This window comes from Rhinatrema bivittatum, chromosome 10 (genome assembly GCF_901001135.1).
Source record: "Rhinatrema bivittatum chromosome 10, aRhiBiv1.1, whole genome shotgun sequence".
Classification (NCBI taxonomy): domain Eukaryota; kingdom Metazoa; phylum Chordata; class Amphibia; order Gymnophiona; family Rhinatrematidae; genus Rhinatrema; species Rhinatrema bivittatum.
This window is the reverse complement of record NC_042624.1, coordinates 114,657,353-114,678,211: the sequence shown is the minus strand read 5'-3', so window position 1 is coordinate 114,678,211 and position 20,859 is coordinate 114,657,353. Positions and strand designations below refer to the sequence as shown.

General features: G+C 44.0%; 1 protein-coding gene across 1 annotated transcript in view; it reads right to left on the bottom strand.

Moving 5' to 3' along the window:
* Window positions 1–9,892: 9,892 nt before the first annotated feature.
* Window positions 9,893–20,859, bottom strand: part of LOC115099811 (cytosolic carboxypeptidase 6-like) — a 1,627,912-nt gene continuing 1,616,945 nt past the window's right edge. Inside the window, exons 11-12 of the mRNA XM_029617660.1 lie at window positions 10,547–10,772; window positions 9,893–9,945 (exon numbers count right to left, since the gene is read on the bottom strand). Of these exons, the coding sequence (XP_029473520.1) occupies window positions 9,893–9,945; window positions 10,547–10,772 (279 nt within the window). The remainder of the gene's footprint in view (window positions 9,946–10,546; window positions 10,773–20,859) is intronic.

Here is a 20,859-nt window from a genome sequence, read left to right as displayed (position 1 = left end):
GTTGACATTATCGTCCATCTGAGAACCAAGGACTTTGCTGGAAACAACATCCAAGTGGTACAGAGAGATTTCCAGGTTCTGGGGAAGTAGATTAGGTGCATGGTGAAAACTATTGCCTGTTCATGGAAAGAGGAAGGAGAGGCTAAGCTATATTGATAAATTTAATGCATGGCTCATAACCTGTTATAAGGAAGAAAGTTTTGGATATATTGGGAGCTGAGGTTATTTATGGAACAGTAGAAGGCTCTATGTCAAAGATGGCTTATATCTATCTGTGGCAAGAAAAAGGATCCTAAGTGAAAAATTCAAATCGTATGCCATAAGGCATTTAAGCTAGAGGATGGAGGTGGCAGAAAGAAATTGGAATGTCACCCCTGATATCTCCAAGAAGTAAGGGAAGAAATCAACACAGTTCTGCTGAATAGGGCAAATAAGATGTTCAAAAGAGCAGCAAGCTGAGGGAGAGAAGCTGAAAAGCTATTATCACAAATAATAGAAATCTGGGCAATAAACTCCCAGACCTGAAAGCTCTAATGATGGAAGCAGACTTGGACATCATTGCTATTACAGAGACATGGTTCACAGAGTCTCATGATTGGGATACATCCAACCTGGGCTATATCTTATTAAGGAAGGATAGATAAAACAGAAAAGGAAGAGGAGTAGCTCTTTATGTCAAAAACAATATCCAACTAACTGAAATGCAAGGGAAGTGGGGTAAGGAAGAAGCATTATGAGCTGTCCTAAAAGAAAGAAGATGGTGCTTCCATTTACATCGGTGTGGTCTACAGGCCTCCGAGTCAGACAGAAGAGCTGGACAGAGATCTGGTTGAAGACATCCAAAAGGTAAGAAATAAGGGAGAAGTGTAGATTAGAGTATCCCTTCTGCGGAATCTGCAAGAAGTAGAGATAGTGGATTCCCTTCAAGGAGCTCTGCTCAAACAAATGATGATGGAGCCCATGACAGAGGGTATGATACTTGACCTGGTGCTCACAAATGGGGATAATGTCTCTAATGTTCAAGTAGGTGCCCATCTGAGCATCAGTAATCATCAGATGGTATGGTTTGATACCGCAAGCAAGATACAGAGATGTCACATGAAGACACAAGTTTTGAATTTAAAAATATTGACTTTATTGAAATAGGATGTTCCTGGAGGAGCTCAGAAATATGCTGGTGGGTCCATTGAAAGATCTGTTCAATAGGTCACTGGAAAGAGGAGTGGTGCTGTGTGATTGGAGAAGTGCGGTTGTGATCCCGCTTCACAAGAGTGGTAGCAGAGAGCAGGCTGGAAACTACAGGCCAGTTAGTCTCACCTCAGTGGTAAAAAAAAAGTAATGGAGACTCTGCTGAAGGAAAGGATAGTGAACAATTTAAAATCTGGTGGGTTGATGGATTTGAGGCAGCATGGATTCACCAGGGGTAGGTCCTGCCAGACAAATTTTATTGACTTTTTTGATTGGGTGACGAGAGAACTGGATCAAGGAAGAGCATTTGATGTGATTTACTTGGATTTCAGCAAAGCTTTGAAAGGGTCCCACATAGGAGGCTTGTGAGTAAAATGAGAAGCTTGGGTGTGGGTGCCGAGGTGGTGGCATGGATTACTAACTAGTTGACTGACCTCATCCTAGCAAATCAACCAATCGACTCGATCCACCAAATGATCCAAAATGCCTCACAAAACTACACACTGCCACCCAGTGTCAGAGATTTAGGTGTCTCCCTAGACAATCAACTAAGCTTCAAACCTCACATTAAATCACTTCTAAAAGGGGGCTTCTATAAACTTCAAGTCCTCAAAAAACTGAAGCCCCTTCTCCACGCCCACGACTTCCGCACTGTTATGCAAACCACTATACTATCCAAACTCGACTATTGCAACTCCCTTCTCCTAGGCCTCCCAGCCTCCACCATTAAACCCCTTCAAATCCTTCAAAATTCCATGGCAAGAATCCTAAGAAACACCAGAAAAACTGACCATATCACTCCCATACTCCAAGACCTCCACTGGCTCCCCATCACCTTCCATTCCCAATACAAAACACTTACCATCCTCCATAACACACTATACAATAACAACTCACCCTGGCTTGAAGATATGCCACAATTCCGTCAAGCTAATCGCCCCACTAGAAACTCCCTTGCTGGCACTCTCCAAACCCCTTCACTTAAAATTGGACACCTTACCATCACTGCTGGCTTTCGCAGGCCCGCCCCCCCCCCCCCCCGCTTCACTACCTCGCCCCCTGTTATCGCTGGATTTTCTAAAGTCTGCAACCTTAGAAAATCCAGGCCTTAATCTGATAAGTGCTGATATTCAGACTTATTCGGCTAGGTTAGCTGGATAAGTTAGACCTGCTGTTGAGTGGGTCTAAAGTTAATTGGATAAACTTATCCAGCTAACTATTAAATAACTAGGTATATTCAGCAGTGTGTATGCATTACTCAGTATTCCAACCAAGCTAACTGGATATGCTTATCTGCCTAACTTGCTCAGCCTGATAGCAGCTGAATACGGACTTTCTAGAGTCCATCAAAATGATTTGACATATTTGTAGATTTTTTTCATAGGGTTATCAATTTTTTTTCCAATGATTCACACATTCCAATGATTCCACTCATCAGGTGAAACGTTCCAGTTTCAGTGTGTGTATGACTCTATGATGGCACACAGCTCTAACTGTCGTACCAATGCTATATGCAAACTTGTACTATACAGGTCAGGAGGAACGCTAGTGTAATTGTGATAATGCAAGGGACATCAGATATTTCATGCACTGTTTAATCTGATATGAAAGAAAGTTGCATTAACTGCTAAACACATGAAATCTGCACGGGTCTTCCTTCTCGCCACATACATGGCAGGGTAGCCTGCTTTGCACTCTTTGAATGCAGAAGTGTGCTTGCGGAGCCGCCATTACTTTGGAATGGGGGGGGGGGGGGGGAGGCCCCGTTTTTCTGAAACACGAAAAAAAAAAAAAAAAGAATCTGAATAACATTTTTGTGTGTGCATATCCTTGTCCAATTGCAAATTACTTATTAGTTGTGCTCTCTTCTGTCTATTTATATGTCCTACCACCATATTATTGCATGAGTTTAATGTACACTGCGCTGACGCTGTATTTTATCATTGCATTAACCCGCGTTGTGCTGAGATTGTGAGAATTTTGTCATTGTTATCTATTTTTCTAAGCTACCATTGGGAGTATTATACCATTGTTACTAAAAGGTATTCACTTAATTTGCTGATTTCTAATTTACCTTGCTGTACATCACCTTGGGTGAATCTCTTCAAAAAGGCGGATAATAAATAAATAAATAAGCTTCTTTATGGAGGCTTCTCCTTATGAATAATATTTTTCAGTTGCTACTTGTGTTTTATCTTTTTGTCCTCTAATGTACAAATTTATTTCCTGTCAAACGGGCCCTATGGGGCCGATATCTTAAAGTTCGATAAGGCGTTTACCGCGTGACAATGCTTCAGACTATCTATTCACTATTTACAAATCAGTAAATGGCATTATCATCGCTGCAATAAGCGTTAATAGGCAGAGTAATAGAGAATAATGAGGTGCTTAACTATTCCACCCCATGTGGTACAGTGGGCTGACTGGTGCGGTATTTCCTGCAGGAGATTTCGGTTCCGCAAGGCTCGCCACCTGGAGGATGGCATTGGGAGCAGGTCGCAGGGTGTATAAAGCCAACTTCTCCCACTAATGCGGGGCCTTTGCTGGAGCACTGGCTGCGGCAGCAGATGCAGAGGAAGGAAGGAGAAAGAGAGGCTACGAAGAGGGAGAAAGAGGAGCAGTGAGGGAGACAAAGGAAGAAAATGGAAAAAAAAGAACACAAGGTCAGCAAGGGAAACAGGAGCTGCGCCCTCAGCAAGCACCAGTGCAGAGGAGGCCATGCAGGTGGAGCAGAGCTGGCGTTTCCAGCCTTTCCTCCATGGGAGGATGAGCTGTCTCTGCCGCACTGGTCATTTGCAGTCCCTGTGCAACCTCAGACCGACCTCTCCCCCCTCCTTCCCCAAACCAGTGAAGGATGCAGCTATAATCTCCCCACAGCTTGCACTTTGCTGCTGTGGACGCTTTGCTAGACTCTTCCGAGGAGCGGTGAGAAATGCTCCAGTGCCTGCTCAAGAAGGCTGTACAGGATGTTTTGTATGCAGGGCCTGGGTAGGGGTGTCCTGTAGACCTGCTGCTCGCTGCCACATTCAGCAGTTAGAATCCTCCTTCTGGCAGCACTGCCTAGAAGTGGCTTTGACTGAGAGGCTTTTTCGATTTGCCCTGATGCTGTGCTGCATCCCTGCCTATCTTACTGCAATGATTTTTTTTTTGCTTTTAGTAGTATGATGCCATATTCTAATGCAGTGTGGCGACCCCTTGGGATCTGCACTAGATGGCCCCAAGCTAGGCCATGGAGTCAGGAGGTAAGAGAGGAGGAGGATACCATTTATTAACAGCACCCCCAGTGAGGTGAACTCTTGCCTGGAAGCTCAGTGTGGCTTGGCTCTGTAAGCTTTCTAAGGTGAAGCAGTAGCTTTGTCATTGCTCCCCTATCCCTGGCGGGTCAGAACTCATGACCCAGTGCCCCAGGGCTCGGAAGGAGGCCAAACACCTTCTCATTCTGCAACCTGTTGAAGAGGTTGCCTCATTGGCTGGTTGTTTGTTTTTTTTTTTTTTCAGTTTGTTTGTGAAATTTGAATTTTTATATTTGTTTTGCTGATTTCCCGATCTTGTTTCAAGGAGGGAAAGACCCTGCCTTTGGGCAAAACCGGGCTGAAAGAAGATCTGTTCCCTTTCACATCCAGTGGTGATTCTCTTTTGAATGGCTGAGTATATTTTATTTTGGTGGTAATTTTTGTCTTTTGTTCTTGTTGAAGTTTGCCATCACCCTTTCTGCTCAAGAGTAAGGAAGAGAGAAGAAGGCTCCAGTGTTTACCATCTGAAGAGCAGAATTGTGAGTCAGACTTCTTGATCATCTGGAGACCGCCACTGGAATCTTTGCTCTGGGAGAAGAGGAGTGAGAGTTTGGAGAATTTAAAATACTTCTAGACCCTCAGATATTGTGGGATGGGATTTCTACCTCATCTAGAAACCCCTGGCTCACCGCACCCGGAGAGTGAGACCATCTCAGAACCCCAATAGCAAAGGAGACAGTCCCAGATATAAGAGCAGCTTGTGAGTAACTATGGGACAGAATCAGGTATCTATGGTGCCAGTTAATTACCTTAGAAGGTCTGCAGTTAAGTTTATGTTTGGAACACCCGGTCGGAGAATCCAGCCTGTTTTGTTGTGACACTTATACCTCTGGTATCCACAGTAGGAGTCACCCCCTACACCGTGGATCCTGGAGGGCTATCCACCCCACCCCCCCCAATTGGAGAATCCATGCCCCAGGGCTATGAGGACATTAGTGTGACCCCATCCTTTCCAGATAATACCAGAAGAGGGGCTACAGTAAGTAAAATACAGCATGATAATTCGACATCTCAAAGTACAATAGCCATTTTATTAAACTGGCTGTGGTATCTTACCAAAATGATTGCACTTTAGTACATCTATGCCTTAATATTCCTTTCAAGTTTGAATGTAGTGCAGAAAAGCACTGAGGCATGAAATATTCTGTAGAAACTTCAAGGTAAATAATGGATCTTAAGCATTAAAAGAAGTGATAGAAAAAAAAAACAATATCAGAAAGCACAGAATGGAGCTTTTTCCCATTCTGCACCTATGGAAAAAGTATTCATTGAATAGAGTCCATAGACTCTATTTATTACACATTAGAACCAAAGATTTAGCAGATCACGTTAAAAGATCCTTTATCTTCTAATTTCACTTTCCATACCTTGAGAAAACGCTGTAATTCCTTCTCTGGATGAATGTCAGAGAGAGTTTAGCATGTAATTGCACACATACAAACTCTTGGAGTTAACAAAAGCCAGAAACTCTGTTTCCCAATCACAGCTCAATCTAAATCCCCTGGGCTGAAGGTATCATTAGCATTAACCTTGCTCCCCTCATACATTTCCTGACAAGCAGTAAATACCTTTCAAGTCCTGCTTCTCTGTTACTCTTAATGTATAAGCCTTGACCTTTCCCTTGCCAAGTGTCATCCAGAAGAATTTAACATTTGCACAAAAATTATGCAAACTTTAAGACTCCTAGCACTTGATGGTGCTTGGAACATCAGGCTTCCAGGCTCGTTTTCCATGAAAGCATTTGCGCAACACTGAAAAAAAACAAAACAAGTTTACAGGAAGAAATGAGCCTGTTTGAAAGGTAGGATCTTAAGAGCCATCTCATCCCAAGGAGTAGCTGCCTACAGAGAGCACTTTTGCCTGTTTACATCACACTCACACTGATATAATGACTTATGGTCTACAATTATCCTTGCAGGCTTCACAAGCACAGTAGTTTAGAAAAGGCATCTGTCAAGCTTTAAAGTCTTGTAAGGTTAAAAAGAAACCAAAAAACCGGACCTCCCTAGGCTTAAAAGAGCAAGCAAAAGCAGATACAAATCTCAGCACATTCTCTGTGAATTATTTTGACTCTGCAGTTATGATCAACTTTACAACTGTTGTACTGTCACAACTGTCCAAGCATATTGCATACAATAAACAATTTTCCAGCTGATTTCATATCAGCAGGCCTGGAATCTTCTGTAATAAAGAAAGTGATGCACTACCAGCAACATGTGACATGTGAAAGATAAGTGATCTTAGAGACAGATGATTCTGAAGGCCTCCTGAGGAAGGATGGGTCGGAATGGAGCCACTCATATTTTGGCAATAAATTCTTAAGGCTTCAAGCCTGCAAAATTCCCGAGTCACACCTATACCTAAATATCTGGACAATTCAACCCGTGGCATTTTTTCTTATGCCACAAAAAAAAAAAAATGTATTTGGGCCAATGCAGAGGATACGCAGTCTCATGCTTATGGTTTTTGCAAATCTCTGAGCCTGATTCCCTCAGGATGGCATGTTTTTGGGGAAAAAGAAATGCCATAATGGGGAATTATTTTCCAGAGAATAGAGAAAATTGAAGGGGAATTTAATTACCATGTGCAAATCCATGGAATCTAGAGAAATCAGGGAATAAATAACCAATTCCCCATCTCATTATATATGATTGTATTATATATTTCACTGTAATGCTGTATTGTTTTCTTTCATCTGTTATTATTGCTTTTCTTTAGATACTTAGAGGTGAATATTCAGCCATTTAAGATGGATAACTCACAACTTATCCATCTAAATGGCAAGTTCTGGGAAATTCCGAGACACGCTAAAGTTATCTGGCCAACTTAGCTAGATTTCAGTTATATCCTGCTAACTTAGCTACAGGTAACTTTAGACCTGCTTCCAAAGATATCCGAGTAAGTGGCGATCCTGTACGAGAAAAAAATACTTCACTGCAGGCATCCTGGCCAATTTCCGCCCCACCACCACAAATATCAAAATCTCCAGCTGACCAGGACCCCCCCATCAAAGTTAAGAAAAAAAAAAAAAGCAATTTTCTGCACAGGGACTCCAGCCCCGCCCCCCCCCCCCCCGGCTCCTCGCCACCCAGTGCCTGAATGGTCGCCCCATTCCGAATGTCCGGATCACGGTGCACACAGCCATCCCGGGTGCTTCCTGCGTTGCTCTAGTAATAGCGCTGGAAGCGCAAGCTGTCGGCGTAAGCCCCGTTGACGCATGCGATAGGCCCTTACCGCATGCGAAAACATGTTTAACGCATGCGATAGCACCATATCGTATGGTGCGATGCAAATTCAGACAATGTCATCCCCTATGGTAGGCCCACCTAGTAACTCGAGGTGGGGGTTTAGGTAAGAGTGTAGGGGGTTAGGGGCCACTTTGACATTGTATGTGACACCTACGAACAGAACAGTGGTCTCTTGTGAAGACTTGATGACCTTCGGAGTGAGGAAACTCACTCCAAGATGAGATTTGGGCAATGTTCTCTCCACCTAGCTTGATGTTACCCAGGTAGTCCATCAAGCTAGGTTGAGAGAACATTGCAGGTCTAAAATTAGGAGCCTCGGTTAGACACACTTTTAGTCTAGGCACCTAATTTCAGCTGTCATTTTGCCAGACATTTGGGGCCTGAAACTGAGATGCTGAGGGCAGGAGCTTGGCACCCTTTGAAAATCATCACGTTACCGATTTCTGTGGACTTGAAATATTTCCCCCGAAATCAGACACGATCATCCTTGTACCTTGAGCTTCCCAATCACAGGAATGGGAATCCAAACTCTTATATTTTTATGATTTTATATTTCGTTTTAACTAAGCACACAAAACATCAGAGAGAATCTCAGGGCCAGCAGCATTGTGAAAACTCAGTTAAGGTTTATGTCCTTTTCCTCATGCCTCACACGACTAGATAATACAATGCAAAGGACAATAAGTCCAAATCAGCACATCTCTCCTCTTGGTTTCTGCCTTAAAATGAATTACTTGTATTGGGCAGGCTCCATGAAGACCTTAATTAACCACCCTGTCCCAAGCAGCTAAACAGAGTGTCTGTCCTCTGGTAGGAACAGCTCTTCCTTTTGATCAGGATGAGTGCTGTAGTTAGAAGGCTAAAACTGTATGTAAAAATACCGTCCGTGTTCACGGGCTGATCACGGGCTGCTCTTCTCGTGCAGCCACTTGGAAATTAAAGCCCTCTTGCTCTATAGCTGCCCCGCCATTTCCTCTCCTAATTGGGAAATGGAGCTGACAGGTACAGCAATCACAGCCTGCATCTTTGTAAGAATGGAGCCTCACGGCTGCATACTCCAGTGATTCCCATATCGTCGGCTTCCAGCCTGCTAGTCAAAACCAGTCTTTGCTGCAGTACTCGCAGCTAAACCAGGCCATTCAAGCTTAAGAAACCTGATCTGCAATCTACTTCTTTCATACATCATCAGAAACAATAATCATTCCTTTCTAGAGCTTTTTTTTTTCTTTTGCACTCTGGCTCAGGATGGCAATGATGTATGAAGCAGAAGTGATGTGGCTTCATCTGCATAAGCTTGGTTGATCCTGCCTGGATAGAGAAAGGCGAAATAAAGCCCACCTTTCAATAGCAGAATGTGCAGGCAGCACATGCGAACCAGAGCAGGAGAATGCACGCTCGACACTGGCAAGCTTTTGCTTTATAGGAGCTTCCTTTGTTTTCACAGAGATTAATTTTCAAGCAATATTATGACTTTCAGCAGGGGAACGGGGAAACGAGAAGATACACAATGCAAAACGAGAGCACATGTGAGATGCGATGAGAAAGGAAAGTTTGCATACATATGTTCCTTAATGCATGGACTAGCAAAGCAGTGCTGGATAGTGCCCTCAGTGCAAATACATAGGCAACCCTACCTGCACAGTCACGATTGTGCTGGTTATGAAGGGATGGGATTCACATTATGCAGGAATGAATTTTCAATCTACACACTGCCTTTCATGCAAACTGCATCTAAAAATGCTTCAAAACTCAAAGGAAGATGCAATAGCCATTACGAACCTGTGCTGCAACTGGAATATCAAGGGCATAGAAAGGACTGAGTATGTTCATAGCCAACAAAACCAAAAAGGAAGTAATCTAGTGCAAAAGATATTGTGGGAACCAATAATAAACCTTAGCAAAGAAATGCCCTTAGTGCTGTCCAACCTTAAAATGAGAAGTGAGAGATTTAGCCAGATTTTGATGTGAAATTTCTGTAATTTGGACTATGCATATAATGTATATTGTGCACCTATGAGGGAAATGTGTAAGTGTCAGTTGGGCTTTCCCGCTGTAGCTCTGGGAGTGACATGGGTAAAGACAATTAACTCAAAATGTACCCAGAATGCTAGAAAAAAAAAGTGAGCATTCTGTGGGAATTTAGGTTGGGGGAAAAAAACATGTTCAGATACTGGATTCTCCAATGGGCACATCTGCGTTTCCCCTCATAATCCAACCTGAAGAAATAGAAGGAATAAGATACACAGGTGCACTGTACCCATGTAACCATAGGTGGATTTTCAAGCAGAACATATCAGAAAATCCACTAAAGTTACATGCATACAACGTCCCCGTGCATGTTGCTGCTAGACGGCTTAGTGAAAACTGCCTTCAGTACGTTCATGAAAGGAAATAAAGTTAGTCTAATTAGTTGATGAACTGGTAAATGGGGAAAAGAAAGAAGTTGGGGGGGGGGGGGGAAGAGGAATGAGTGAGAGAAGTAGAGATATAGACAGAAAGAGCAATTGGAGAGAGTACAGCTTGGATAGGATAAGAGAGAGAAGCAGACAGACAAAAATAAGAAGAAAGAAAGGTGTGCCGTGCGGGTTCAGTGACAGGCTACAGGTACTGGTTTGGCAGGCATGCAAACATGAACCCAAATGTGAAATGGACTAATACATAATGCTCCTTGTGAATGTTTACAGAGCTTGGTCTTATTTTCATTCAGATAGCACCCCTGGAGGACTACAATAAATATCAACATGGCAAAGACAGAGGGAAACAAGCAATATTACTTTACTTATAGCAGATCAATTTATATAGGCATGTTTACGGTACCTTTGAGATCCATTTCAGGCACGCCTGCAACATGAGGGTGATGTTCTAGGTTAAAAAGGATACAAGCTTCTTCTGTGTAGGGGATTGCAGAGTTTGCTCCTCCCATGATATAACTATAGAAAGAAACTTCCAGAGTGTAGCAGTAAGAGGAGTCATCCAGCAGTCCCCCAAGAAAACGTCTCCCTGTTCCTGCCTTCACTGCATCTCGGTTGAAGGATGTACTGGACTAGAAGGAAGAAAAGGTAAAAATAAAATTGTATAGTACCTTAGTATGCATATGAAGGGTAGTAAAAGAGGGATAGAAGAGCAGAAGACGGGGAAGAAAGAAGGACTTGCTGAACAGGGACTAAAAGTTCAATTGACAACTAGTTTCCAAATGCAAATGTAGTGTATGCTTTAAGGAGGGAAACAGAATACTGTTGCACAAGGGAAATCTCCTGTGTAATATAAGTGAAAGAATACAAAGGGCTGAGCTGGGCTAGAGCTGTTCAAGCCTGACCAGAAAGGACAGGCTGGCTGCTGCCTTAGATGTCAAGAATATTTTCCATAGTTCATTTTATTAGCCCTGTGCTATGTTACATTCAGTATTGTAAGCAACGTAGGAACTTTGGGGAGGATTTTCAGCAAGGTTGTCTACCTGCATAGTTACACAGCTACTTTTCAGCCTGCATAAACCAAGGAGATTTTCCAACATGAGGTACCCACGTACACTGGGGCCTATGAACTAGCTTTCTCCCATTTTGTGTCCATGGGAAAATTGCCTAGGACAGTGGTTCCAAACCTATCCCGAGGGACCCCCAGACAGTCAGGTTTTCAAAATATCCATAATGATTATGTATGAGATAGATCTTCATACACAGCCCTCCACTGCATGCAAATTCATCTCATGCATATTCATTGGGGATATCCTGAAAACCTGACTGTCTCAGGGTCCCCCAGGACAGGTTTGGAAATCATTGGCTTAATGCATAGAGCCCAGCTGTATTGGAGACCGTATCTCCGAAGGGACAGTGACAGGATGGTCTTCATCGAATGACTTATGAGGAGAGACTGAAGAATCTAAATATGTATACCCTGGAGGAAAGGAGGAGCAGGGGTGTTATGATACAGTCATTCAGATACTTGAAGGAGGATGGGAATGAAGAGAAGAGGTATGGGGGTACCTTGTAGGAATAAACACTGTGGATCCATAAAGCCTGGAGGATGTGAATGAATAGAAGAGGTATGGGGGTGGCTTGCGGGAATGACTGCTACTACCTGGTGATTAATACCCTTATTCAATAAACATTCACATGGTTAATGAGACTCCAACATTGCTCTGTGCTTCAACGGCAAGAGGAAATGTGGAAAAGATGTTAGAGCATAAGTGTGTATGTATGTGTGTGTTTGTATGTGCGAGACAGAGCATGGGTATGCATGTTTGTTAGAGAGAATATGAGAGTATGTGTGTGAGAAAGATAGTATGTGTGTATGTGTATGTGAGAGAGCATACATGTGTGTCCATGTGTGTGAGAGAGATGCTGTGCGAGTCCAAGGAGGAGGCTGCTGTTGCCTGTAAATGTTTCAGAGAGATAGAGAGAGAGAACATGTATGTGTGTGTGAGAAGGCATAAGAACTTAAGAAATTGCCATGCTGGGTCAGACCAAGGGTCCATCAAGCCCAGGATCCTGTTTCCAACAGTGGCCAATCCAGGCTACAAGTACCTGGCAATTACCCAAACACTAAGAAGATCCCATGCTACTGATGCAATTAATAGCAGTGGCTATTCCCTAACAGGCCAATACAGTAAAGTCAGCGGGAGAGCGGGCAAACGCCCACTCTCCTGTGCGCACGATTCACTATTCAAATTAGGCCCGGCGGTAAAAACAGGCAAAAGGAGGCGCTATGGATGCGCTAGTGGTTCTGTTGATTCATTGGTAGATTGACCATTGCCACTTTTCTGGCAATGGTCAATCTATTGAGCAGATCTAAAGTTAGCCAGATATGTTTATCTGGTTAACTATCTCAGCCAGATAGTGTCTGAATATCTACCTCACTGAGGTCAATATTACAGTATTTTGTCCAGTAACTTTTGAGTTAACCAGATAAACACCAAGGTTTGAATATCTGCTCATTTAACTGGATACATTTTATCTGGCTAAATCATTAATTGGATAAGATTTATCTAGATAAATAAGAAGCATTCTATGGGCATTCTGGGGTGGAGTAACTGTAGCCAAATAATTTATTTGGCCAACTCCAATATTCAGAGTAAGCTGAATAAGTAATTTGGCTAAGCCTGGATGTGCGACAGAACAGGGTTAACTTTACCTTTACTGGCTATATTCAACTGATATAGCCAGTTGAGTGCCAAAGAAAAGTATATAAAGAAAACGTTTGCAGGCCTACAGATAGCAAAGTTATTATCATACATTTCCAGCCACCACCGTGCTCTTGGCTGGGATTTCAGGGGATCCAGGGGTAGTCCAGAGGGTGGGAAGGATGCACTAGAAGTTGTGGGTTAGTGGGGAGGTTGGGATAAGTGTCAGGAGGAGGCTCGGTGGTTTCTAAAATAATATTTTGGAAAGAGGGGATGCCAGTCTCAGGGGCGGTACTGGAGGTTGGAGGGGGAATCGGGTACCAGCCAACCCTTTTTTTTAAAGTGTTTTGTTTGGTGGGGGGAAGCTATAGGATCAGGCTTGCAAGCCTGCACATTTTTGAAATTTTCTTTTTTAGCACTTAACTATACTCGGAATAACTTTGAACCTAAATGCCTACATTCTAACATAGGAAACATTATCCGGATAACTTTATTCATGTATACTCAGTAGGATGTTTATTCTCCTGAATATCCCTGATAACTTATCCGACTAATTTTAGCTGGATAACTTATCCATTCTCTGCTTTTCGGAATATTGGTCTCACTATTTTTCTTTTCCCATTGGTTTAAATTGGGATTTTCCAATAACAGCAAATATGCAGCGGCCAGAGGAATCCCAAGGTATTTTTAAAAAGGATATGTAAAAATGTTTCAAATATATAAAAAATAACAAAGCACAATAGGTAGATTGTAAGCCCTCTGGGGATAGGGAAATACCTACAGTACCTGAATGTACACCGATGTGATATCTCAGATCGAATGTCGGTGTATAAAAATAATAAATAAAATAAATAAATAAAAATAAATAGGTGCATTTGATCATCAGAGAAGCACTTTAAAAGGTTGATTTCCAAAAGGATTTACATGCACAAAAAAACAGTTTTAGGTGTCTAAATTGCCTTTTGAAAATCACCTGAATGCCAGGGCATGTAAAAGTATGTGTGAAACTCAACTGCATGAGAGGCGTTCTGAGGCGTGGAGTTGGGGGGTGAGGACAGGATTTACACGCATGCTTTCAATTTTTTAAAACTATGAGGTCAATTTTAAAAGTGTTGCTTGCGCAAAAATGCCCACGTATGTAGGGCCGCATGTGAGCCACACGGATTTCAAAAGCCGCAATTTACATATATATATACCCGTGCACATGCCAAAAATAAGGGGCCACTGCATGGATGTTCCAGGCGGGGGCAAACAGTAATGCACATAACTCCATATTTTAAGACCGGAGGCAGCAGCGCGTGGCGGCTTGTTAGCTGCATATATTTACTGCTACTCCTGATGAGGAGCAAGTCTATAGATCTCGTGTTTTTAGGGCTTACAGGACAGGGTGAGGGTCAACTGGGGAGGCATTCGGGATGAAGAACCAGAAGGGTTTGGAAGACCTTGATATTGACTGAGCAACTGGAGGACTAATTGAAAAAACTAGTAATGTCCCTCGCATGAGCATGTTTTAAAATTCACGTACATATGCACATTAAAGCCAACAAGTCCTATGGAAGATATGCAAAGTAGGTTTGCTTGAGTAACATTTTAAATTAGGAGCAAACTCTTACACGTGGCAGGAATATTTTAAATCATATGCCTCGCAAGAGCGCGCATGATTTAAAAATTCCAGCATATCTCCGCTCACATACCCATACGTGCATGTATGGGCACCCGCATGCTTGTTTTAAAGTTACCCGGTCCTGCACGCATATTACACACACACACACATATGTTGCAATGTATGTTTGGCATGCATACTGGGGACACCCACAAGTTTTCAATGCAGACTGTAGCCCTATGCATGCTCTTTGAAAATTACCATTTCTCTACTTCCTTTTTTCCTTCCAACTTTGCCTGGGTGAAGGAGAAAGAGCATCATTCAAGAGCCATTAGATTTTAAAAACAAAATTAAACACTGCCTCTTTCACTGATTAGGCCTTTCCCCCCCCCCATGTACTAAAGTTTAGTGACCCAGGCTGTATGGCTGCCTGAGTGCCTGTGCAACATGAAGAAATAAAATAGCATTTGAATGTGCTTTATCTCCATACGTGCACCGCAGCCACCGGGACAAATAAGCTTACCTACCTCATTAGCATTCTGTTTTAAAAATCTCTGGAATTGATTGCATTATTTAAAAATAAAAGGTACAGTAGGTTTTATGGGTTAATTACACTGTGATGGCATCCCTATTAGCATTTTTTTTAAAAGCTTCAAAACAGGAAAACTATAATCCTTAGCACGATGGGATGGTCTTTTTTGCTTTGATTTATAGTATTTTTTTATTACTAGGATAAGATAGACTATGTTCATAGATACGAGGGAACATAAATAAAGAACATTTTATAGAGAATCAGGAACTTGGAGGAGTCCTTGGTTAATAAATGCAATAAAGCACAGATAATCAAGCCATGCTGAGCAAGGTATTTTCCCATAGACACAGAATGGGAGAAAAGCCTTAATGAATCAGGCAGTAAGCGCCTAACTTTGGCTGGCTAAGTATCCTGATTCTCAGTCAAATCTGGCTGGCAAGCTTTGCAGCTGAAAATAATTCTAAATCTAGCAAGCCAAAATATGGTGAACTAGATCCAGGCTTGCCCATTTGGTGGCTTTACTTAGGCCATCCAAACTGAGCTGGCTAGCACTGAGAACCAACACTGGCCAGCTAAGTCGGGAGCCTGCCCCAGGAATATCTCTGGGCGGGCCGCCCATTTCTTGGTTGGCCAAATTTATACAGAAAGTGAATTCAGGGAGCTAAATGTGTCCACTCTGAGGGGTGATATTTTCACTTCATGGGATCTAGTTACTAGGTGATTACTTCATTAGCTAGATCCTGCTAAAAATTGGCACCTTGGTGAAAATAAAATACTTATGTAACCCTACCAAGGGTCACTAACCTGCTTAAAGGTTCTAACACTTTCTGGATGTTTCCTGCTGTCCAGGGTCACCCAAAGTTCAGGGGGTTCTATGTAAAGTGGAGAACTCTTGCCCTCTGCAAGCATTCTCTGTAATTTTGGGCACTGGTCAGTGGCAGGCAGCAGGTGAAGAGTAGACCAGGCAGTGGTCAGATCTGAGAAGGCAGTCCAAGGAAAGGGTAGGAGTGAGGCAGGGCAGGCTGGACAGATGAGGAAAGGGCGACAAAACAGGATTAGCAGCCAGATGTCCAAATAGTATCCTTTATTGGGTAGTAACACGAGTATATGAACAATGCCCAAATCTGGCCGAGTTTCGCCCTCTTACAATGGGGCTACGTCAGGGGCTCAACTTGAGTCGTGTTATGATGAAAATCCAAGTCTTAAAAAAAGACTGTGCAACAAGGTTATTGGAAAGGCTGGTTAGACTCTTATGACAGCGGTACACTCAGTTTCTCATTTCATAATCAATACAAGGGTTGCAAATATGCCGATATTCTTTGGTGTAGTTATAAAAGCAAACACGGGCGGCAGTATGGCTTCCCTTGTTGTTCTGAGTCAACAAGGGAAAGCCATACTGCCGCCCGAGGAATGATCCAAGAGCACTTGGCCCTCTTGAGGGTGGATTCAACCATCACCAACTGGTGAGACAGCTGACTCTATCAAATCCAGTAGCTTTCTGAATGAGGTAAACCCGTTGGCCTTCTTATTAATGGGAGGCACAGTGAGGGGATGTTCCCAAATCCTCAGCATCAACACCTTAAGGATCTCATGCACTGGGACTGCCACAATCTCCTTAGGAGGCTCCATGAACTGAAGGATTTCAAGCATTTTGTGCCTGGCATCCTCCTCTGTCAAAAGCCGGAATAGGATGGCCTATGCCATCACCCTCACATCACCCTCACAAACCCTACAAAGGTTAAGTATATATATTTTATTATGATCTTAATAGTTCTTATTTGACTTTTACTGTAACAGCTAATTTATTATTTTCCTTTTGTAGTTTTTTTTAGCTGTTCTCTATTTTGTAATTATTGTAGTTTCGAAAAATTTCAATTGTAAACTGTTGTGAAGGCATGTCTGATCTAACGGTATAGAAATGCTAATAAACTAACCTAAAATAAAAGCTAAACTAAGTCCTCAGGCGGAGACTTCCTTCGCTCATCTAGAGGAGAAGGGTCTGATGGGAGACCATCCAAGTCCTCAGAGGAGGACTCCATCTGATCATCCCCCCACTGTATGCCACAGGGGATGAGGCCCTAGGTGCTCAACCTACATCCAGAGGTGCAGGCACCGGTGGAACTGTATGGGGGACTATAAGCCTTGGTGCATCGCCAGCCCCGGTGGAGCTTCCTCCTCAGAGGAACTGGCAATGACCACCATATCAGTAGGGGAGGCCTTGGTGCCTCGTTGGCATTGGTGCCGTCCCAGGAACCAATGCCAGCTGGGTCGGTAATGTACCAATAGGCACAATGAGCTTTTCCAGAAGTAGTACGAGGATGGGTAGCACCAGCTCTGGTGCCGTCAGTGCCATAGGATTGAAGCTCTGCAGCGCCCACTCCATCGCCAGCTAAACTTGGCCCTCCAGCTCCTCCTCGAACATTGCCGATGCCAACACTGACTGGGAGGAAGGAGGGATGGTCAGATGTTTCTTGGACCTGCGAGGGGGACTGATGACTGGCACCAGGACTGGTGGAGACCGTCGTGACCCCAGGCATCGATGAAGGATGGGTGCTCCTCACTATGGGGCCGCTTTGGGGGCATCGTGGCAAAAGCCGGTGCATCCCCTTGCCCGGCACCATGCATCGATGGGGACCAGTGCTGATCTTTCTTAGGCTTTCCTCAATGCTTGACCCGGTCCTTCCCTGGTGCCAAGGTCAAAGATGATGAACCCAGTGTCCTAGGCCCATAGGAGATTGACAGTGGTTGGTCTCTGGCGCCTCTATCCACCAGTGACCTCTATGGAACCGATGGTCCCACCAATGTCGATGGTTTGGTGTTCATCGGTGCAGCTTTGAGGTCCTTCGATGCCAATGCCACCGATGCTGATGACTCAGACTTCCTTGATCTGAAAATCTGATCCATCTTATCGAGTGAAAGCTGACGTCCCTTCAGGGTCATCTGGGAGCACAAGCAGCAATTCCGGATGTCATGAAATGCCCCCAGGCAGAGGATGCAAAGCTCATCAGGATCAGTGATCGACATGGTCGTCAGGCACTGGGGGCATCAGCAAAAACCAGACGCGGCCATGACGGGGTGAATCAAAAGGGCTAAAAGTTGAATGATGGCAGCAGGTGTCGAAGGCCGGTGGGCACTGAGATACTGCTACCATGGGGGAATTGACTGTGAAAATGCTGAAAACCCTGACTGGGGACACTACGGGAAGAGGAACCTGGTGACCGATCAAAGAGACAAAAAAATCACGAAAAACCACAAAAAACAAAAGTTTTCCACAAGGTAAAAAGCAAAGTTTTAAGCTCAATCAAATGATGAGGCTCACAGCTCTGCAGAAAAAAAAGAGACTGAGAGTGACCCTGTTTGGACACATGGTATAGGGCATGCTGGGCATGCTCAGTGTGCCTAGTCAAATATCTAGAAACTTTGACAAAAGTTTTCTGTATTGGGCTTCATCTGATGATGTCACCATGGGTGAGGACTACCATCCTACTTGTCCTCGAAGAAAATAAAGTTGCAGTTATGGACCATAAACTATTGTGTGGGATTTCCTTTGTGAATCATGGGGTTGTGGAGAAAGAAGGGGGTATTCTGAGGAAGGTCTGGAAAGGTGAGTTTGAGTCCCATTTGAAGGAGGCAGATAGATTGCCACAAAGTAATTTTTATTTCCCTGTAAGAAACATTTACTCCATCCATCCTGCTGAGCTTGTCCAACCACTTGTGAACCCACCAACATGTTGCCAGGATGGGAAACCCCAGCATCAAGACTCTTTTATTTTAATCATCCTCAGTGAGGGCGACATGGCTATATGAGCATACAAGTTCCCGTACTTAAATCAACACCAAGGGCTTTTCCCTCGCAGCTCATCCTATCACTACGTCCGCCCCAAGCACGTTTAAATTCTATCCTAGTATTTCCTTCCAGCATCCAAATGATGAAGGCATCTTATTCCTGTTCCTCGTACTATGCGAGTAATAGCAAACAAAAGTTCAATTCCATCATACTGTGGTCAGACTGAGGCTACATCGCTCCTGCACGTTTTGTGTGTTTTATAACAGCGGCATAATTCCAATGTCTCACATTGTAGGCAAGCTGAAGTAATACAGGTCAGCTCCTCAGTGAGATATTTTCCCTGAGAGAATCTATCGCCCCACAGCGCTGGAGACCTGAATGGATGCCGTCATTAAGCAAACGCAATGAGCAGGCACAGCAGGAGACTGGCAGGGCAAATATTTATTTCTCCTGGCCTAACAGCGTAAAAAGCAGAGATAAGAACTGAGTGAGAGGAAAGGGCTTAAAAGACCATCAGACCCTTTAAATGGCTGATTACGCCTGCACCCCCACCCCCGAACAGCAGTTCATTAGACGATGTCTCACAGTGTTCAAGAAAGAGCTCGCAGGTGACAACAGATGAGAGCCAAGTGACCTGCCTGGTCTGCTGTGCCTCCTTCCTCTCTGCTACTTTGGGTAGATGAAAATAAAATAACATAAGATACCGCAGCGTATAATTAAATTCTCATATCTAAACCTAAACCAGCTCATCCTCCCCATGTCTTTTATCCAACCCCTCAACCGTGCCTCCTACCATTGCCCTCTTTAAATTCTGTTACAGTGCTGGCCTCAACCCCCTCCACTGGTTCAGTTTGGCTTTACCAGCAAACCTCTCCCCCTTTAGCCATGATGTTGGCTTCTTCTACATCTTCTAAGTGACACTGCTACAGGAACTGAATATGCATGCGTACGCATTTATTCTGCAACAGTAGGCAACAATTTAAATATAGCTTACTCTCATTTTGTGCCCACGTGTAACCCCATCCCCAGGCGTAAGTTGCTATCCGATGAAGCCATTGAAAGTATTTGTTGTGCTCGTGGGGATAGGAACCCTCCCTGAACACTGACTCTTCCCTCCAGGGCCTGGATCTTTGGTCGAGTGGCGGGGAGGTGACTCCCAGGGCCCCCCAAGTGCTAATGGTGGCTCCCGTGTGTCCTTTATCTGATCCCTGGAGTAACCAGGGCATTTCTGTCCCAGTGTGTGCTGGGGTGTGCCAAAGAAACAACTGGAGTCACTGTGTTAGTGTCCAAACAAGTCTTTACTGATGAAACATGAGGCAAATGGCACAAATCTCAATCCACAGCAGCACAAAGATGTTTGCTTTTCACAATTAAAAAAAAAAGAAAAGGAGAATGTCCCCACAGCTATCAGTGGCAAAGAAGGAAGGAGGATCAGCAGGCTGCCGGTGGAGCCCAACTCGCTAGCAGCCAAAGAATGGAGGAGGCCCAGTTGGCCAACAGCGGAGCCAAACCCGCCAGCAGCGAAGAATGGAAAAGGCCCAGAGGGCCGCTAGCGAAGCCCAACCCACTGATGGCCGAAAAATGGAGGAGGCCCAGTGGCATATATGGGAACTCTCCAGATTTTACCAGGAGACTCCAGAATTGCCGGGTCTCCCGGTCAAACTCCGGTTCATGTGCTGCTGCTTGCTTCAAGCTCTTGCGTGCACCCAGATGAGGAAGTCACCTGGGCCTGTGCAAGGAGAAAGAAGGAGGAGCTTCAGGCCTGCACCAGAAGGAGCAGGGGAAGCGTCAGGCCCTCACCTGAAGAAGGAGCAGGGGGCGTGTCAAGGCATGCTGAGTTGGAAGCAGCCACATGGCAGGAAGCTAAGCAGTCCTGTAGGCCATGAGAAAGAGCAATGTGAAAGTTATTGTGTGTGTGGAAATATTTGTATGCAGGAGTAAGTGTGTGATTAGGCGTGTGTGTGTGAATGGGAGAGTGTGAAGGAGTGAGCTAAGTGAGTTTGTGTGTGTGGAAGAGAGAAGTAGAGTGGGTAAGTGCATGAGAGCATGTGTGTGTGAGTGTGTGCCCTATTCTCTCCAGTCCCTTGCTTCC